General features: G+C 39.1%; 2 protein-coding genes across 4 annotated transcripts; one reads left to right on the top strand and one right to left on the bottom strand.

Moving 5' to 3' along the window:
• Positions 1 to 3,782: 3,782 nt before the first annotated feature.
• LOC6535774 (RNA polymerase-associated protein LEO1) lies at positions 3,783 to 6,413 on the bottom strand. Of its 2 annotated transcripts, XM_039375579.2 has the most exons (4): positions 6,237 to 6,413; positions 6,137 to 6,167; positions 5,947 to 6,081; positions 3,783 to 5,895 (listed from the first exon to the last, which is right to left on the bottom strand). In XM_039375579.2, exons 1-4 carry the CDS (start codon positions 6,280 to 6,282, stop codon positions 3,846 to 3,848), a joined length of 2,262 nt encoding a protein of 753 aa, XP_039231513.1. In that variant the 5' UTR covers positions 6,283 to 6,413; the 3' UTR covers positions 3,783 to 3,845. The 2 variants fall into 2 exon arrangements, with proteins under 2 accessions (XP_039231513.1, XP_015047348.2); XM_015191862.3 differs by having other exon boundaries at positions 3,783 to 6,081.
• A 1,858-nt stretch (positions 6,414 to 8,271) lies between these two features.
• Positions 8,272 to 9,332, top strand: LOC26535415. 2 transcript variants are annotated; one of them, XM_015189370.3, is made up of 4 exons: positions 8,272 to 8,461; positions 8,519 to 8,724; positions 8,804 to 8,881; positions 8,938 to 9,332. In XM_015189370.3, exons 1-4 carry the CDS (start codon positions 8,417 to 8,419, stop codon positions 9,146 to 9,148), a joined length of 540 nt encoding a protein of 179 aa, XP_015044856.2. In that variant the 5' UTR covers positions 8,272 to 8,416; the 3' UTR covers positions 9,149 to 9,332. The 2 variants fall into 2 exon arrangements, with proteins under 2 accessions (XP_015044856.2, XP_039231514.1); XM_039375580.2 differs by having other exon boundaries at positions 8,304 to 8,461; positions 8,771 to 8,881.
• The last annotated feature ends 8,420 nt before the right edge of the window (positions 9,333 to 17,752 follow it).

Genomic DNA, 17,752 nt, shown 5'->3' with positions numbered 1-17,752 from the left:
ATTTTTACGGTAATTTACAGTTTAATTTAATTTTCCTAAAAACTTGACTGAAAGCGTCGATTAATATCTTGAGTGGATGCGAGAATTGTGCTATTATAAAAAGATTTCCTAATTTATCCTATTCCATCTGCTGAGAGATTAATAGGGTTATGTAATGCAATAGCTCTTGAGCGCCCAAATATTTCAATTATTGCTATCAATTTCAACAATTAGTCAAATCAAGCAGATTTGCAATTTACAGTTATGCTTGTTTCTGTGAATTATTAATTCAATGATTGCAGCTTTAATGATAAATGTGATCAACGAAAACCGCTTAAATGCATTACGGGAGGATATGTGTATATCTGCTCATATGGTGTCCATTCGACCCGTTTCGCATTAAGTGTAAAGTTATTTATGAACGTTAATGCATATTCAACTAATGACACACACATTCGATTTTCGGGCTCTTCAGTGTCCGCAAACATTGGTATGGTAATGCAATTAATACCATTTCGGCTGCATATGGAATGAAATAAAAGGAAATAATTTCGCTGCCTAAGCGCCCATTGTTTTAAGCAAGTACTAGCACAATACATGTGCACAAACACATTTCGAGTTTACGGCATAATTGCCAATTGTTAATGAGAGACAGTAAAATTTCAACAACTGTCACATACAGAAATTCTCTAAAGTCGCCCAGGGGACTAAATTGACCCACAAACCTCTACTGTCACACCACCCATTTACGAACCACCCATCAACTATTTGCCACATTAGAGCATGCCACTAATTTTATAATGCAAGCCGCAAGACATAAAATCTACAAAGCCAAAGTGGTTGAGAATACAAGTTGAGTATCTGAAGAGAGACATATATACATTTATACAGCGCGCTCCATAAAGGCAGAGCTTACCGAAAATATTGTGGTAAAACTAAAAGATTTTACCAATTTCCTTCATTTTTGTTCGATAAGAAGAAATGTTTTCTGTTATTCTTGAAATAAATTAGAAATAATAAAATAAAGATTGTTCATTAATATTATAGCGTACTCAAGTAAGTCGTTTTAAATATGTATACAAAATGTTTCTGAAACCAATCATTATAACATTACTATAATATGGAATGTGGTTCTAGAGCTCATCAAACTTAAAGGAGATTTATCCTTATATAAATAAAAATTATAATTCTCACCTTACCAACAATGACCTCCTCCATCGGTTTGTTCGGTCGGCATTCGCTACGTTTTTGTGGTTACGTTATCCTTGCGTTTGTAGAAAAATATAGTATATATACAGATGTACATATATATATGTACATATATCTGGGCTTTTCATTGCGGGTCCTGTCAAATTGCTGCGTTGACAAGTGAGATGTGCCCACTGTCCCATCTACTGTCTGGAGAAACGTTAGCTTTAAAAGAGCCTCTAATTACTGGGGACCAGCTTACCAGTTAGCCAGTTTGCCAGTTGTCACGGCCAGCAAATTTAATACGGCCTTCTCTTGCTCGAATTTCAAAACCTTTCGGGTTTACGGCATTCGCTTGTAATTTTATTACATTCCTTTCTCCAGTGCAGCGAGCTTCCATTTCAGCCTGTCTCTTCATAAATAATTAATGTCTTTGAGGTATGTAAACTGGCGGGTGTGTGTGCGAAAACGAGTGTCTACTTTATGTGCTGTAAATAAATTTGAGTGCGTAAGTGTAATTGTGTTTGCTTTGGCTAACGAGAACAACTTCACGCATATGTTTAATGGCTATAAAACCAAGACTTTCGGGTTAATGAGTGTATCTACTTGACGGTTGTAAGTGGTCAGAATACCTTTCGGGCTCATCAGGCAGGGAACAAAATTTGATATGGGTTATGGGTCGGTCATGAAAAGTGGGTTACTTATCATTTTATTAGATCATAAAGGCACAAGCTTTCAGTGAATTAATTTTGAAGTGTAATGGTTTTTGGTTATTTAGTTTGCCACCCCTACATGAAAAACATTTCAATAATATTACATTAACACAATAACCAATTAATTTTGCACGCCGTTGTAATTTTAGTGTGCGCTATTTATTCGAATCACCTGAATTAATTAGAGCGTACAAAATCCGTGCCTGAGCCTGAGGTCTTAAGTGCATTGTCCCGAACAAAAGTTATACGGTAAAAATATTACTTTTAATCAATAAATAGGACTTTTAATCAACAAGCAGATATACTAAGCAACACTTCCCCAGTTTCGCCTCATTGATCAGCAGTATCGATGTAATTAAATTCTGAGAGGCTGAGCCCATAACTGGAATGTATAAATGCAGGTAAACCGACAGATGATATTTATGACAATGGAGGTATGAAATTTTACGTATACGAGAAGCGGCCGACGGAGAAGAGGCAACATTGCAGCAGGCGTAAATTGGTGTCTAATAAACACATAATCAAGGTTCATTTGCTGCAGGAGGCACTAAATTGCATTAGCACAAAGGCTGACATGCCACCGACCCACTTGCACCTTTTGCCCGCACAGTTTGCCAACTTGTCGACAAATATGTGTGCAAGATATTTGGCCTACGGGCGTGTCGTGTAGCTGGTCGATTTTCGGCCCAGCCCGAAAATCCGTGACAGTTTAGTTTATAGCCCATAGCATGTGGGGGGGCCTATATCTCGGTTACATTCGAATGCGTTGCTCTGAATGCTAAGGCAGCAACGTCAAGACACTGGCATTGTAATGAGCTTATGTGCCTTTGAAGCAAACGAGCCTTGTCAGTACACACAATTCCCCCGTGGCATGCAAGCCCATAAGTTTCAGGAGCTCCTGATCAAATTTCACCAGTTAAATGAGCAAATACAACTCTCTCCGTCCACATCATGACTGAATGCATTTCGAAAATCAATAATGCTGGGTCCAATGTTAATTAATAGGCATCACAGCTCAAGTTTCTCATTATGATTGGTGTTAACTGAAAAGGAAAGTTAAGCATAAATGCTTGAAGAAAAATAAAATGTAATGTAAGGTAATGTAATGCAGATGTTTCATTATATATTGAGAGACTTACGTACGTACTGCTTCCCGGCATCTTGACAAGCATATGGACAGACGGACATCCTACTTTTCAACGAATTTAGAATACCCCTAACTACGAGCAACGTGTATAAAAATGTCTAAAAATGGAATATTTCTAGATGTTTTATTTTATTTATGTACTAATGCACTGAACTTAATCGTATATGTTCCTTCAAAAGCAGTTAAGTTCATTGTCTCAAAGAGAAACTATTTTTTAACGAGAAAAACTTTTAAATTCTATTCATAATTAACAGCAAAATGTATTTTTTATGAGCTACTTTTTGAATGTTGCATTCATTTTTAAATTTTGATCAACCTGAGAATTCTTGTTATTTCGGATACCTGTGATGCAGTCAGCTTTTGGAGGGTGACAAATATCAAGTTGGAATCATAGAGCAGAATCCGACTGAGCCGCTGACCCGAAACCCACCCACTTGCCGCCTCCAAAATCCACATACGACCCACCAAGTCACGAGTCCAATCTCCCAAAAACACCAGGCAGCAATCTAATGCACCTACCACTAATTGCTTTGGGCGTTGGAATGCCGGCCAGTTTGGCAGTCGGACAATGGCATTTGGGTTAGAGTGCTCCGCGCTGCAATCACGACCCCATTGTGACCTTAAGCAATTTCTGCGCAGGCTACCAATGTGTGCCTCTGCTGCCACGCCCCCTAATTACGGCAATGGCCGTACGCCCCCGTGGGGGCGAGAAATTGTTAATTAATTATCAGTTGCAGCTACGCTCTACTCTACTCTTTGTTGTGGGCTGGCTAATGCCTTATGTTTATTCAGATTCGTAACCAACGGCTATTTAATATTTAGTCCGAGCTTAAATCAGAATAGACCAACCGCCTGGCCTTGCGGATAGCACCTCCGATCGGGAAACCGTCTTCGTTAATGGATTGCTTTCCCTCCTTGGACTTCGGTGTGCTGCAAGAAGGTTCGTCGTCCATGTAATCATCGGTAGGTTCCTCTGGGCCCATTGCTCTATCCATATCCTCGTCCTCAAAGTTTGCCTCGCCGTCCACTGAATCGTCCTCTTGGAATGTCTCTGACTTTTTAGCCACATTGCGATCTGAGCCCTGGTAGGGCTTGCCACGTTTCAAATGCCGATTCTTGATCATCTCACGTCGGTTTCCACGCTCCTCCTGGCGAAGCTTTGCCAGTTCCTGCTTCATGAGCCACTCCTGATCCTGCTCGGGGTTGGAACCCAAGTCCATTATCACCTTGACGCACCCCTGTTGCGGCTTATTGGTGGTTCGATTACGCAACCCCTGGACATGGCTCTGCCCGAAACTGGAGTCCAGCATGGGACGCAGCGTCATCTTATCCTTGATCGTTCCCTGAGGCTGGTAGCAGCTGGCCAGGCGAACATACAAATGGTTCTGGTTATCGGTCACCGGGTGGTGCATTACATCGAAAACCTCATCGCCCACATGGAAAGTCTCGCTGCCATCGGACCAGCGAACAATTTTCGAATTCGACTCCTTGACTTTGTTTTCGTCCTCTCGCCACCTAACAGTTGCCCTTAGACGATTTAAGAAATCCTCGCGCGCCTGTTCATCCTTTAAATCATCTTTAGTCATGCGATTCTCAAAGGTTTGAGGCACGTATGGCTTGGATTCCACGGGTATGAAAGAAGGCATCTTCAAAAAATGAGTTGGACCTTTAAGAAGTCCACAATTATCAGTTGGTATAGTGGACTGAAACTTAACTGCTACCTCTTTTCCAAACATTTTACGTTGTTCGCATTCTACGGAATGTGAAGTATCTAGAACTTGCGAAACTTGCATTCCACTGTTGGAGAACAACTCCTTCTCGGGCGACTTCTTATAAGCATTTACTTTTCCACCAGGCTGCTGATTCTCTGGATTATCATCGAACTCGGAAACAATATCGAGACTATCAGAAGAAGCATACACCAAGTCATTGGATCCCATTGGATCTGTACTATATCGCAATTCGGACAAAGTTTTCTCCTGGTTATAATTTGCTCCATTTGATTCATACTCTAAATTCGAGTTTGGGCGTTCGTTAGAGCTGAGACTGAAAGGCACTTTTCTTGGATTTAAGATCTCAGTCATACTTTTGAATGGTGGCGGTAAAACCAAAGAATTTTGCAATGGGCGCAGATCCTGTTCCATGTCATTTTTTTCTCCACAGTGCTGATTTTCTATCATCATCGTTGAAGAATATTGCATCGAGCAAAGTTCTAGTTCCTTCTCATTACTTGTTCCATTTGCTACTTCTTTCGACCTTGGTGACAGGCTTCGTCTATAAATTTGTCTAGGCAACATGTCCTGGGACGTAAGAGCTGGGATACTTTCTTCGGGTTGGCAATCAAAATTGGAACAAGAAATGGGACCCGTAGGCAATACGTTCCCTCCAATATTATATTCTTGATTATGATCTTCGTCAATGATCGTATTGGAATTGTCTTTGAGTTCAATTAGTGAAGTTGATTCTCTGATGCTATAAATTACTTCAGAATCGATACTACCCTGGTCATCCCTTTCTCCCATGCCGCCAATCTGACTAGTCGAAGGTATTGCTTCATTGGAGATAATTGAAAAAGAGTTTGGGTTGCTGCAGTTAATAGATCTCGGTCCGGGATAGTTTTGACTCAAGGGCAAAGTGTCCCTGACATTATTTTCTACATTTTGTTCATTTGGTGTCAAAGCTGATTTCGACGATGACGAAGTCGATGTTGATGTTGAACTTGAGGATTTTGATTCGGAGCCAGAGCTTTCGAATCTGAAAATAGATCTTGTGCTTGAGCTCACGGTGGAATTTTTTACATCTGATTGTCCACTTATAGACGACGATGTCTGTGCGTTGAGATCATATGGATATTTTACAGATCCAGAACTACAAACAGAAGTTGAACTCATGCTCATAGGGAAGAAACTCTTAGCATACCCATCAGTTTCATGATTTATAATTGAATTAACACTATTTGTTGTTAGTCGACGAGAACGTGAACGGCTTATGTGATGACTTGGCTTGATGTAATTTTCATCTCTTTCAATGCTGGGCGACATTTCCCGCGGGATGCTGAAAACCCCATATGGGATTACTAAAGCAGCAGAATATATTTATCTAGACCTACCTTTTATTACCATTTTTGGTAATTTTATCCCCTAAATTAAATAGTATTTAATAATTATTTAATATTAATTAACAATCTAGAAAATAGTGTTTCTTCAAACCTATTTGCAGTTCTTTGTATTGCGGGTGAACATCGGGGTCAACCATTGTTAGCGTAGTATACGAAAAAATAATAATGATGAAAAATAGGTCCTTCGCAAGCTTCACAGAAAAAAACTAATTTTTTGCGTAATGACAGTCGAGCCAGGGGACTAGACTTATCGATTGTCTGGTCAAGAGTTGTCAGCTTTTCTCAGTGCTGCGTTAAACCCATTCGATTTGTCACATACAATTATAATTGGTTTTAAAACTGGCAATTATAAATTAATGTTTATGTTTATTACGGTAATCAAATTCGTAAGATTTTTACGATTTTGATTTGAAATCGTAAAATTGGTGCTCCGGTTTTCGAAATCGTAAGAATTTTTCGATTTGTAAAACGGGCACTTTTGTCTGGCCGAAATAAAAAGCAAATGCCTTTTTTTATATCAAATCAGATCTTATTTACTAAGGGAAAAAAATAGTTAACTCAGTGGTCTATTGATGTTAATTCCACACTTAGTTATATTTCTGACCCCACCTCAGATTTTACAAACAAAATGTTGCCGTCGGCAACAACAATTTACGATTTGGTAAGGGGTCGAAGTACGTCGCCAAAAGCTATCCCGAAGGTTGCCATATTGTTCGTGGACAGTCAGATAAAAGTACTTATAAAATATAAAAGAATTCATTAATTAATTAAAAGGAGGGCCACATGTGTTCTTTGTAAATAATGCTATATAATTTAATTACTTAAATGGTCCAAATGCAGTAAAAAAGTAATTGCGAACATCGGAATTAAAACTGTGAAAAAGGTGGCAGCTCAAGATTTTCTCTAGCGAAAACCGGGCACCAATAAACGAAATCGTACGATTTGGCCCAAATCGAAATCAAAAAAATCTTACGATTACCGGAGCATGCCTGAATAATTTTTGTCTCTATATTTTTAATCAGGATCACAAGCCGATATAGACATGTCCATCTATCTGTGTGTCTGTCTGTGTGAACGTTAAGAATGTTAAGATTCTTCAGACGTAAACGCAGAGCAAGTTTGGCACTGGAACGCCCACAAACCCTCCAAAACTGTCGCCCTCACACTTCTAGAAAATGTTCAGAATTCCCGGCAATCCTACTAAGTAACGGGTATTTGACAGTTGGGGAAATCGACTGTAGTATTCTGTCTTGATTATTGTTCTACCAATGCTGGTAAGCGGATATTTTTCTCAGATTAAAGTCCTTAGATGAAATGATCTAGAAAGAAAAAGTTGAGCCATGACACATTATGCGCAATTATAAAAGCAGAAATAAAATTCTGCCTTAATTTAATATATTGCAGACAGCAAGGACCTCTCCGCTTTATGCCTTTTGCCCACTCATACTCATGTGGCACCACATGCCGGGCAATAAAACATGCATCGCCATTTCCCACTCGTCATCGACTCTTGACGATATGGCCCTGGAATTGCCGTATGGGCATAAGCCCTGTGCTTTTTTGCATTTTAATATTTTTATGAGTTTTCGATTAATTAAAACTCAACGGCAAGCACCTGCGCGGCGAATCGGTGGCGCCACGGAAATGCATATAGCATATTATCCGGCGAAGAGGTCATCCACTCGAAAGCAGAACAGCCACTGGCGAATGCGGATCAAATGATTTATTCATAAATTCCGCATACGCTAAGGGCACAAAAAATGCTTGTAAGCCGCCAATAATTATTTACAACAAGTCGCCGGTAATGAGGTTGCCGTGGCAGCCATAAAAATATGAACCTGTCGTTAAGGATTTTCAACGTAAATTAATAAACGGAGAATTAAACGAATGTGCCGAGTAGTTGAGGTCCTTATGCGGGTGCAATTATTGCCTGTCAACTGTTTAACGCTTAACTTGGCCAGAGGCACTGAAAGGTCCGATGAATGGTAATCAAATTAATAAAGGTATCTTACTTCAATGTATTGATCTGAATTCAACTTTAAATTTCACTGCAAAGTCTCTATGCGCTTAAATTTAATCTTTGTTTTCCCTTCAATGAATATATGCCAAGAAAACTACGTCAAATATTGGTTCAATTCCATAAGTTTCCTGTCAAAAATTGCCATTTTATTTTCGGCTTTCGTTTCCATTACAACAAGCCAAATCCACTCCAAAATTCTGTTTTTATACTATCCAAATTAAACTATTTTAAATTATTTCATAAATTAGAGCATGGAATACAGCGGCGTGCGGCTACCCGGAATTTTTTGTCCGGATGTAAGAACTCGCTATTATTTGTTTACATTTAACTATAGCATATATAATGGCTTACAGGAAAGCATTGAGCAGTTTGCAAGACTTTACGGAAGTGATAATTTTAGCAAAATGATGATAATGGCCACGACCAGTCCTCCGAGGACTGTGCAGGCCACAACTCATTCGCCTCCAGGAATGATGGAGGGGAATCCGTGCAGGTTTTATGGGAATGCAAAAACAGCACATAATCGAAATTTAAAAGTTAATCACCGATATACTACTAAGTAAGTGTTGCATGTGCATGTATCAGACTCAATCGATATTTTAAAGCCCTACCTGTCGGCACCCGAACAATCTTTCCAGTAATGTGCAGGCCCCATCCTATCCGCAACCGGGAATTCAGCATCGATATTTGAAAGGTAGTCCCCGGTTTGCTACAAAGTATGTAAGAGAGATAAGGGATTTGGTCTATGGCTTTAATTAATGTTATCCCGTAGCGCTTCTCAAGGATCTGGGGCCATGCATAGAGGCTGTGGTGACCACTATTGTCGTTCGGCAAATTTGCAGAACTTTAAACCTGAATATCCTGTTAGACCCGATAAATCGGGAACCCATAATCCGAGCGAAATGCACTGCAATACTCAGGTCTATCAGCATCTGAATTATTATTATCCACCTCCACCTGGACCCAGATTTCCCTGGCTTTAAATCACTTTTTCCAGCCAAATCTATTTAATAATGATAACTTCGCTAGTTTTTATGTTTGGTTGTTAAAAAGTTTACCCGTTTCGTGTAATTCTTTATCGAAATTATTATTTGGTATCACAATATAGTGGTGACTGTCTAAATTATACCAAAAACTTAAACCAGTAAATCATTAATGTAAAGATAATACAAATTAAGTTTATTATTTTGGGTAATGTTCACCAAGTTTAAAATTAATAATTGCAAAAATGAAAAGAACTACGACTTTCGCACTAAAGAACGCATCGACTGACATCGTTAAAAATTCTGCAGCGACTGACTTTGAAGTGTCGCTTGTCACAGTTTTGGGTTAGTCCGAAAGTAGCATTATCGGGGTTAGGAACTTGCTTTAAGTAGGGCCACCTACCCATTAACCTATCAATGCAGTTTGGGTTCTATCGAAATTGCAAGCTTACACTGTAATAGATAAGAAAACGCAACCTGGGCATACTAGTGAACGCCATGCCGGTCGTTCTCTTTCCGTTTTAACCTTGGAGGTGATCAGACGTACAGGTGCGACCAACCAAAAAAAAAAAAAACACACCCACGTTTTCTTTCTAATTTTTTTGTATTTCGATATTCTTCGGTGAGTTAGTTTCTAAAGTGAAATTCGCTTTTGCTAATTATTTTCGTCTTTAGTACCCAAGCCCAGATTAGAAATCCCACCAACTGTATTTAAATTTGGGGTTAGTTCGGTGCCAGATCAAAGGTAACTATTTATTCGAGTTTTTTTTTACTTCAGAATCTAACTGAAAATTTAATAATTTCACAAGGTTCTGGCACCTTGTGCTACCCACAAGCAACCGCCGGCTCCAAGCCGTACCACCAGAGCAGCACGTCCAGCAGAGTAGCCGATGCACATCGATCATCAGAACATCTCTTTTGGCCGAAGCTATCGGTGTTCAAGTGTTATTAGTGTGAATTAATCTACCCCCCGCAAAAGTTCAGTGAAAAACAAAACCTGTAGCGAAAAACGAAAAAAAAGGGAAAACAAAAGCCCCTCACATTAAGCGGTTCAATTTTTTTTTGGTTATACCACGAGGTGGCTACACTGTGACAAACTAATGGTTTTACCGCACGCATTACAAAACATGTGCTAATACACTAATAAAATAATTGGACACCAACGATCGCCAAAACAAAAAGAATGAATTCAATTTAAAACGTTACGAAAACTACGAGTTTACTATACCCGAGAAAAAAAAAAAAGAAATTATATATATTTTAAATATAGAATAAATTAAATTATAAATAGATTAAATTAAATTAAATAAATAAAAAAAGGTAAAAAGTGAAAGTCAGTGGTGGAAAGATTTGGCCATGCCAGCTAGAAAAAAATAAATAAAATAAAAAAAAACTTTTTAAATAAATAGTAATATAGAAAAATAATTAAAATTAAAAACATAATGGGTTAATCATACTCCAGCCATTCATCCAACGCAATACCTCAATAATATATATATATCCATACACAACTTTTTCCGCAAACATTTATCAAGACCCAAAACATGAAACAATAAGAAGAAATTCGCCGGAGAAAGTACTTTCGCCGTGGGAGAAAATAACATGTAAGTTATATCTCAAAATTTGTCTCTATTACTTGCAACGATATATTATTTAAAAACGGCATTGCATTTTTGGGGGATGGCTCTTTCAGTCTTTAAATTTTACAGTTTTATATATTAAATCTATTCTTTCTTTTGATCGCCTAATTCGTCGCGAAACCCAAAACCCAAGCTTGACCTACGACAACATGTTATTGCATGGTACAGTCGAGGATCGAAATATTGTGTACACCGAGCCTCTCTCGTGTATAGGTACAGTCGAGGATCGAAATATTGTGTACACCGAGCCTCTCTCGTGTATAGGTACAGTCGAGGACCGAAATATTGGGTACGCCGGTAGTAAATTAAAAATATTTTAATTTCTTTTTCTTCTTATCGAATTATATTACATTTATATTATATTAATACCTATGCGAATGGTATAGGTGGTTTTGAAACATATTTTCTTTTCAGCCACTGTATTTTCACTCATACTTACATATATACAACGACTATTACAATGAATAAATAATTTAGGAATAATTTCTTTTGCATTAATAATTAAAATAGGATAAAACTATATATATATAATATAATAATGATAAAATAATAATCGCCCATGATAACAAGTAAAAGAACCAAAATAAGGTTAGGTAATTTCTTGGGGTTTTAAAATTTTTGTTTACTTTTTCTTTCTATTAATATATAAATCTATTTTACATGTTATCTAATTAGGATTTTAGGTTAAAAATTAAGTTAAGCAGGAACAACAAATGAAAGGTTTTGGTTTAATTAATTTTAATGAATAAATTTATAATGAAGTCCGAATAGAAGTTATTTATCTGGGATTATGAACAGCGGATTTGATGCAGTGACCTGAATTCTTAGTGGACCAATGGGATCGCCAATAAACATGGTTTTGCTCGTGGCGATCATGGAAGGGTGGGGCAGCGGCCACTCCAGATTCTGGGGTGCGCCTAAAAGATCCACTAGAATATTTTGTTTGAGATTTCCTTTCTTTTTAACTATATCTTTTTTTTCCTTCCGATCTAGCTTTCTCTTTTCCCTCAAGATTATTTGTTGGCTATTCGCACGCGATTTTAGTTTATTTGTTTTAACTTTCAAGAGCACGTAGTATTACAGTATTTAAATTCTAACCCAGCCCATTGCCGACAACATAGAGCCGGAACCAGCGCGTGCCACTGTTAGCACTACGACAATTACATCTGCTCGCAATATAACTAATCTTCGTTATATGCTACAAATAAATAATGGCGCCCAACGTGGGGCCAGATCCGGCAGGCTCCAAATGAATAATAAAATTTTAATCGGTCACTTACATCTCTCGACCGCGTCCAAATAATCTTGATGTTCTTATTTCTTTTGGTGACTCAGTTACAATGGATTTTCTAGTACCTTGTATGACGGTGCTATTACCAAGTAACACTCGCATGTAATTATGAGCTAGACGCTGGATTAGGTAATAAACTTTACTCACCGCGCTTGCCATAGTTCACATGATGGCTTTTGCATTTTAGCTGGATTTTGATATGGTGGAAAGAATCTACAATCTACCGCTAAAGTGTATCGATGTCTTAGTTTATTTGACTTGGATCGTGAGTGACAAGAAGTGAAGTTGATGCCGTTTGCCTTTTCATCTTCGGCTGTGCTTCGTGTCCAGTAAAGTAAACTTAGCTTCGTTCCTGTTTAGTATGGATTTAGGGATATGGGTGATTAAACCATACCCTACCGATTGAACAGGTTAACATTTTTGTATTTCCTGTTTCCTTTTCAGTTTAGACCTAGAGTTGTGGGTGAATAAACTACACTCTACCCCTGATAAAACTTATTCTTATCTATTTTCTTCCCTTTTATTTTCTATCTAATCCTAATGGCAATCTAAACAAAGTTAATAGTCGAAACTGCTCATTGAAGTGATTCATAATCCCTAGATATTTTTATGCATTTATATTGAAAAATAAAATTATAAACACCTAAAATAATTATATCATAACTATCGAAAAAAAAAAAAAAAAAAAAAAAAAAAACTTTTCTTTAAAGAAAACAAAATGCCGTTGTCTCGTAGTTATGAACACCTTCAACAAGAAACTCATTGCTATATTTGTTTGAAACCTATCGAATACACTGCCCAGTTGTTGTCTACAAGCTGCAATCATACCTTCCATTGGGTTTGCTTCAATACAAAAGCTACCAATCGCGACCGTTGTCCAGTTTGTAAAGCGTCTTTACAAGCTTCTTTACTTAATTTAACTGTAAACACCGAATTAAGTCAGTCAACACAAAGTCTTCCAGGGACCTCGCGCATAAATACTCGTGTTGAAGAACAAGTACGGATAGACTCTAGTCCAGGAACGTTAAATATGGACCAATCTAACGAAATACCTACCTCAGAGGATGCAAACAATAGGAATATGTCTCCAGGTCTAAATGATATGCAGCAGATAACCGAGGCGATGGCCGTAGCAACGGCAAAACAGACCGAACGTTTAGCGCAGGTTTTACACACCGGGCTGCAGAACATTTTATCGACACTTTCTACTGGACCCGAACAGCCAAGACCTCCAGTAGCCGAGTTAATAGATCGACAACAGCAAGTGCAGAGTAATGTCCCAAATCAATCTAGTTTCTCAACTATAGGGTCAGGGTTGCGATTTGATCGCGTAAGCCAAATAATTGCAAACTGGAAAATTAGATTCGCTGGACGAACAGGCATGAGCATTGATATGTTTATCTATAGGGTCGAAGCTCTTACCAAACAGACACTAGAAGGTAATTTTATGCTTCTAACTAGCCATGTCAATATTTTATTTGAAGGGGTTGCTAGTGATTGGTATTGGCGTTACCACCAAAGTGTACCCCAAGTTGAATGGAAGGCCTTATGCAAAGCCTTACGGCATCAATTTAAGGAAGAACGTCCAGATGTTAGCATTAAAGCAGAAATTTATCGTCGTAAACAAAAGGAAGGGGAGTCCTTTGATGACTTTTACGAAAGTATCATCCTATTAACTGATAAGTTATCTGAACCATTGTCAGAATTATCAGTGTTAGAATCCATTAGGTCAAACTTATTGCCAGAAATTCAACATGAGCTTTTATATAAGGAGATCAGTAGCATTTCTCAGCTAAGGAGTATTATTCGCAAAAGGGAAACGTTCATGCTGACTGTCAAGCCAGGATTTCGAAAACCTCTTCCTGCTCCTCGTAGGTTTGTGCAGGAGGTAAGTCTTGAGTCCGAAGTGGAGTCGGATTCAGAGACAGCTGAAATTTCCGCAATTAATTTATCCTGTTGGAATTGTAGCAAAATCGGACACAGATATCAGGAGTGCTTAGCCGAACGTCGTGTGTTCTGCTATGGGTGTGGCAAACCAGACACCTACCTTCCTTCATGTCCTCATTGTCGCTCAAAAAACTACCGAGGCCGTGCACCTTTGAAAGGGGCACACAAACAAGTGGTGACGAAAGCCACCAATACGGAGTAACCAATAGCTGCTCTGTACCCTCTCTCCCTGATTTGTCTCAACAACCAGACTATCCTTTTACTGAATTATGTCCACCCGGCGAATCTTTCAATAAACACCAGCGACAGCCTTCGCGATCTGCACAGCGTATTAGAGATTTTTATGACCAGATAAAAATCGAAAAACGGTTTTTATTATCAGCAATTATTGCCTCTGATGTACGACCATACGCAGACGTAAAACTTCTTGGCCGATCAGTATCTGGATTAATGGATACTGGTGCCTCTATTAGTTGTATAGGTGGAAAACTAGCCGAAGAAATACTGATAGAAAAGTGTCCTCATAAGCCTGTTCAAAGTATTGTTCATACTGCCGATGGAAAATCCCAAAACATCGTGGGCAAGATTCGCACAGAAGTTCAGTATAACAATATGACCAAAGATATTACTTTGTACATCGTACCTTCGTTAAAACAATCACTGTATTTAGGGATCGACTTTTGGACAAAATATCAGCTATTGCCATATACTATCATGAAACCTAGTCCAGAAAGTAATCTCTCAGCAGTAGACCTAGACGATGTTCGTTTTCTGACGGAAGAACAAAAACAGCAATTGAACGCCGTAGTCACATGCTTTCCTTCTTTTGCCGAAAAGGGTCTAGGGAAAACGACCATGCTTTCCCACTCCATTGACGTTGGCGATTCCGTACCTATCAAGCAGCGACATTATCCTGTGTCCCCAGCTATCGAAAAACTTATGTATGATGAACTGGATCGCATGCTTGCGTTAGGGGTTATTGAAGAATCGACCAGTGCGTGGTCTTCCCCTGTTGTATTGGTCCGCAAACCCGGAAAAGTGCGATTATGCATAGATTGCCGAAAGGTGAACCAAGCGACACGTAAGGATGCTTATCCAATGCCCATCATTGATGGCATCCTAAGCCGGTTGCCTAAAGCGGAATATCTAACGAGCCTGGATCTTAAAGATGCCTATTGGCAAATCCCACTAGAGCCAAGTTCGCGTGATAAAACAGCATTTACGGTACCAGGTAGACCTCTCTACCAATTCACTGTAATGCCATTTGGTCTTACCAACGCGCCTTCAACCATGTCCAAATTAATGGATCGAATAATTCCATGCACTTTAAAAAACGAAGTATTTATATATCTAGATGACCTTTTGATTGTATCCGATACTTTTGAACGACATGTCTTAGTTCTGAAAGAATTAGCATCTTGTTTAAGAAAAGCGGGATTAACCATCAATGTTCAGAAAAGCAAATTTTGTAGAAAGGAGGTCAGCTACTTAGGCCATATTGTAGGCAATGGCGCAATCGCAATGGATATGGATAAAATTAGTGCTATCGTAGATTATCCTGTTCCTAAGTCTATTAAGCAATTGCGACGATTCCTGGGTATGACTGGGTGGTACCAGAAATTTATTCGAAATTATGCTTCTGTCTCTGCACCTTTAACGGATGCGTTGAAAGGAAAACTACGTTTTAATTGGTCCGAGGCAGCTAATGAAGCTTTTGAGAATTTAAAAAAGCAGCTTTGTAATGCCCCAGTGTTACATACCCCAGATTTTCAACGGCCGTTTTATATCCACTGTGACGCCAGCCACACCGGCGTTGGTGGCGTGCTTATGCAGATAAATGACGAAGGTGACGAAGTTCCTATCTCTTACATGTCCAAGAAACTTAATCAATGTCAGAGAAATTACTCGGTCACCGAAAAAGAATGTTTAGCGGCTATATTAAGCATAAAAAAATTTCGTGCGTATGTTGAAGGACATGCGTTCACCGTCATTACCGACCATGCGTCGTTGAAATGGTTGATGAATCAATCTGACCTAAGCAGTAGACTAGCCCGTTGGGCTTTAAAGCTCCAGGGTTATGACTTCACGATACAGCATCGCAAGGGTAGTCGAAACATCGTTCCTGATGCGCTGTCACGGACGCACGCTAACGATCTCTCGGCGATTGAGGTTGATTTAAAATCAGCAGCTTTTGAAGTACCGAGCTATCAGGAGTTGAAGAAAAAAATTGAGCAAGGAAGTCTTCTAAGTCCCGACGTAAAAGTTGTAAACGGTTATGTTTATCGTCGTACCGAGCATGCTTCGGCTGAGCAAGTTGCTGATGAATCAGTTTGGAAACTTTGGCTACCTTCGGAATTAGTGTCAGTGGCTATTAAGGCTGCCCATGACGATCCTTTAGCTTCTCATGGCGGAATAAATAAAACTTTAGAGCGAATTCGTCGATATTATTTTTGGCCTAATCTGGTAACCGATGTTCGCAATTATATTAACCAATGCGAGGTCTGCAAAAGCACTAAGCACCCTAACCAAGTGCTTAGACCACCGTTAGCCAAAGTAACGACCAGTATGCGACTATTTCAAAGACTATACGTGGATTATTTGGGTCCTTACCCTCGGACGAAGTCTGGCCACATTGGCATATTCATAGTCCTTGATCATTTTAGCAAATTTCCTTTTCTAAAAGCAGTAAAAAAATTTACTGTGGATGCAATCGTGCCGTATATGGAAGAGTTATTCCATTGCTTTGGCGTACCTGCAACTATCGTATCCGATAACGGTGTGCAATTTAAGTCGCACGCTTTTAACAATCTGTTAACTAGCTATGGAATTAACCACGCCTACACTGCTTCATATGCACCACAAGGAAACGCATCTGAGCGAGTAAATCGATCCGTTCTGGCTGCCATTAAAGCCTATGTCCATCCAAATCAGACCAACTGGGACGAGAACCTCAGTAAGATTAGCTGTGCACTTCGCTCAAGTCTTCACACTGCCGTACAGCAAACGCCGTATCGCCTTGTTTTCGGACAACACATGATAACTAATGGTTCTACATACGAATTGTTACGACGATTGAATCTGTTAGAAGATAGATCCATTGTATTTAATAGGGACGATTCGTTCGATATCATGAGAGAACAAGCTAAAGAAAAGGTGGTAAAGCAACATGCGCGCAACGAAAAGACGTACAACATGCGTAGTCGAGAAGTATCGTATGCGGTAGGTCAAGAAATTTACCGTAGAAACTTCCAACAGAGCAATTTTGCAAAAGGTTTCAATGCCAAGTTAGCTCCAGCCTTCTTAAAAGCTCGAGTGAGAAGAAAACTAGGCTCGGCATATTATGAGCTTGAGGATTTACAAGGACGAATTGTTGGAAAATTTCATGCGAAGGATCTTAAACAATAGTTTCCGCTCCAAGCGTGGATCACCCTTGATTGTCTAATCAAGCGTGATTTTAGTGGGGGGGATTTGAAGTGTCGCTTGTCACAGTTTTGGGTTAGTCCGAAAGTAGCATTATCGGGGTTAGGAACTTGCTTTAAGTAGGGCCACCTACCCATTAACCTATCAATGCAGTTTGGGTTCTATCGAAATTGCAAGCTTACACTGTAATAGATAAGAAAACGCAACCTGGGCATACTAGTGAACGCCATGCCGGTCGTTCTCTTTCCGTTTTAACCTTGGAGGTGATCAGACGTACAGGTGCGACCAACCAAAAAAAAAAAAAAC

This window comes from Drosophila yakuba, chromosome 3R (assembly GCF_016746365.2).
Source record: "Drosophila yakuba strain Tai18E2 chromosome 3R, Prin_Dyak_Tai18E2_2.1, whole genome shotgun sequence".
Taxonomy (NCBI): Eukaryota; Metazoa; Arthropoda; class Insecta; order Diptera; family Drosophilidae; genus Drosophila; species Drosophila yakuba.
The sequence above is the reverse complement of the archived record's forward strand: the minus strand, read 5'-3'. Positions and strand labels throughout refer to the sequence as shown.

Excerpts from the sequence above, each read along its gene's own strand:
- LOC6535774 (XM_015191862.3), bottom strand. The coding sequence starts at position 6,282 with ATGGTTGACCCCGATGTTCACCCGCAATACAAAGAACTGCAAATAG. Across the intron at positions 6,168-6,236 it reads ATACAAAGAACTGCAAATAG|GGGATAAAATTACCAAAAAT; the intron begins GTTTGAAGAAAC and ends TATTTAATTTAG. Across the intron at positions 6,082-6,136 it reads ACCAAAAATGGTAATAAAAG|CATCCCGCGGGAAATGTCGC; the intron begins GTAGGTCTAGAT and ends TGGGGTTTTCAG.
- LOC26535415 (XM_039375580.2), top strand. The coding sequence starts at position 8,417 with ATGGAATACAGCGGCGTGCGGCTACCCGGAATTTTTTGTCCGGAT. Across the intron at positions 8,462-8,518 it reads CCGGAATTTTTTGTCCGGAT|GAAAGCATTGAGCAGTTTGC; the intron begins GTAAGAACTCGC and ends AATGGCTTACAG. Across the intron at positions 8,882-8,937 it reads AGTCCCCGGTTTGCTACAAA|CGCTTCTCAAGGATCTGGGG; the intron begins GTATGTAAGAGA and ends GTTATCCCGTAG.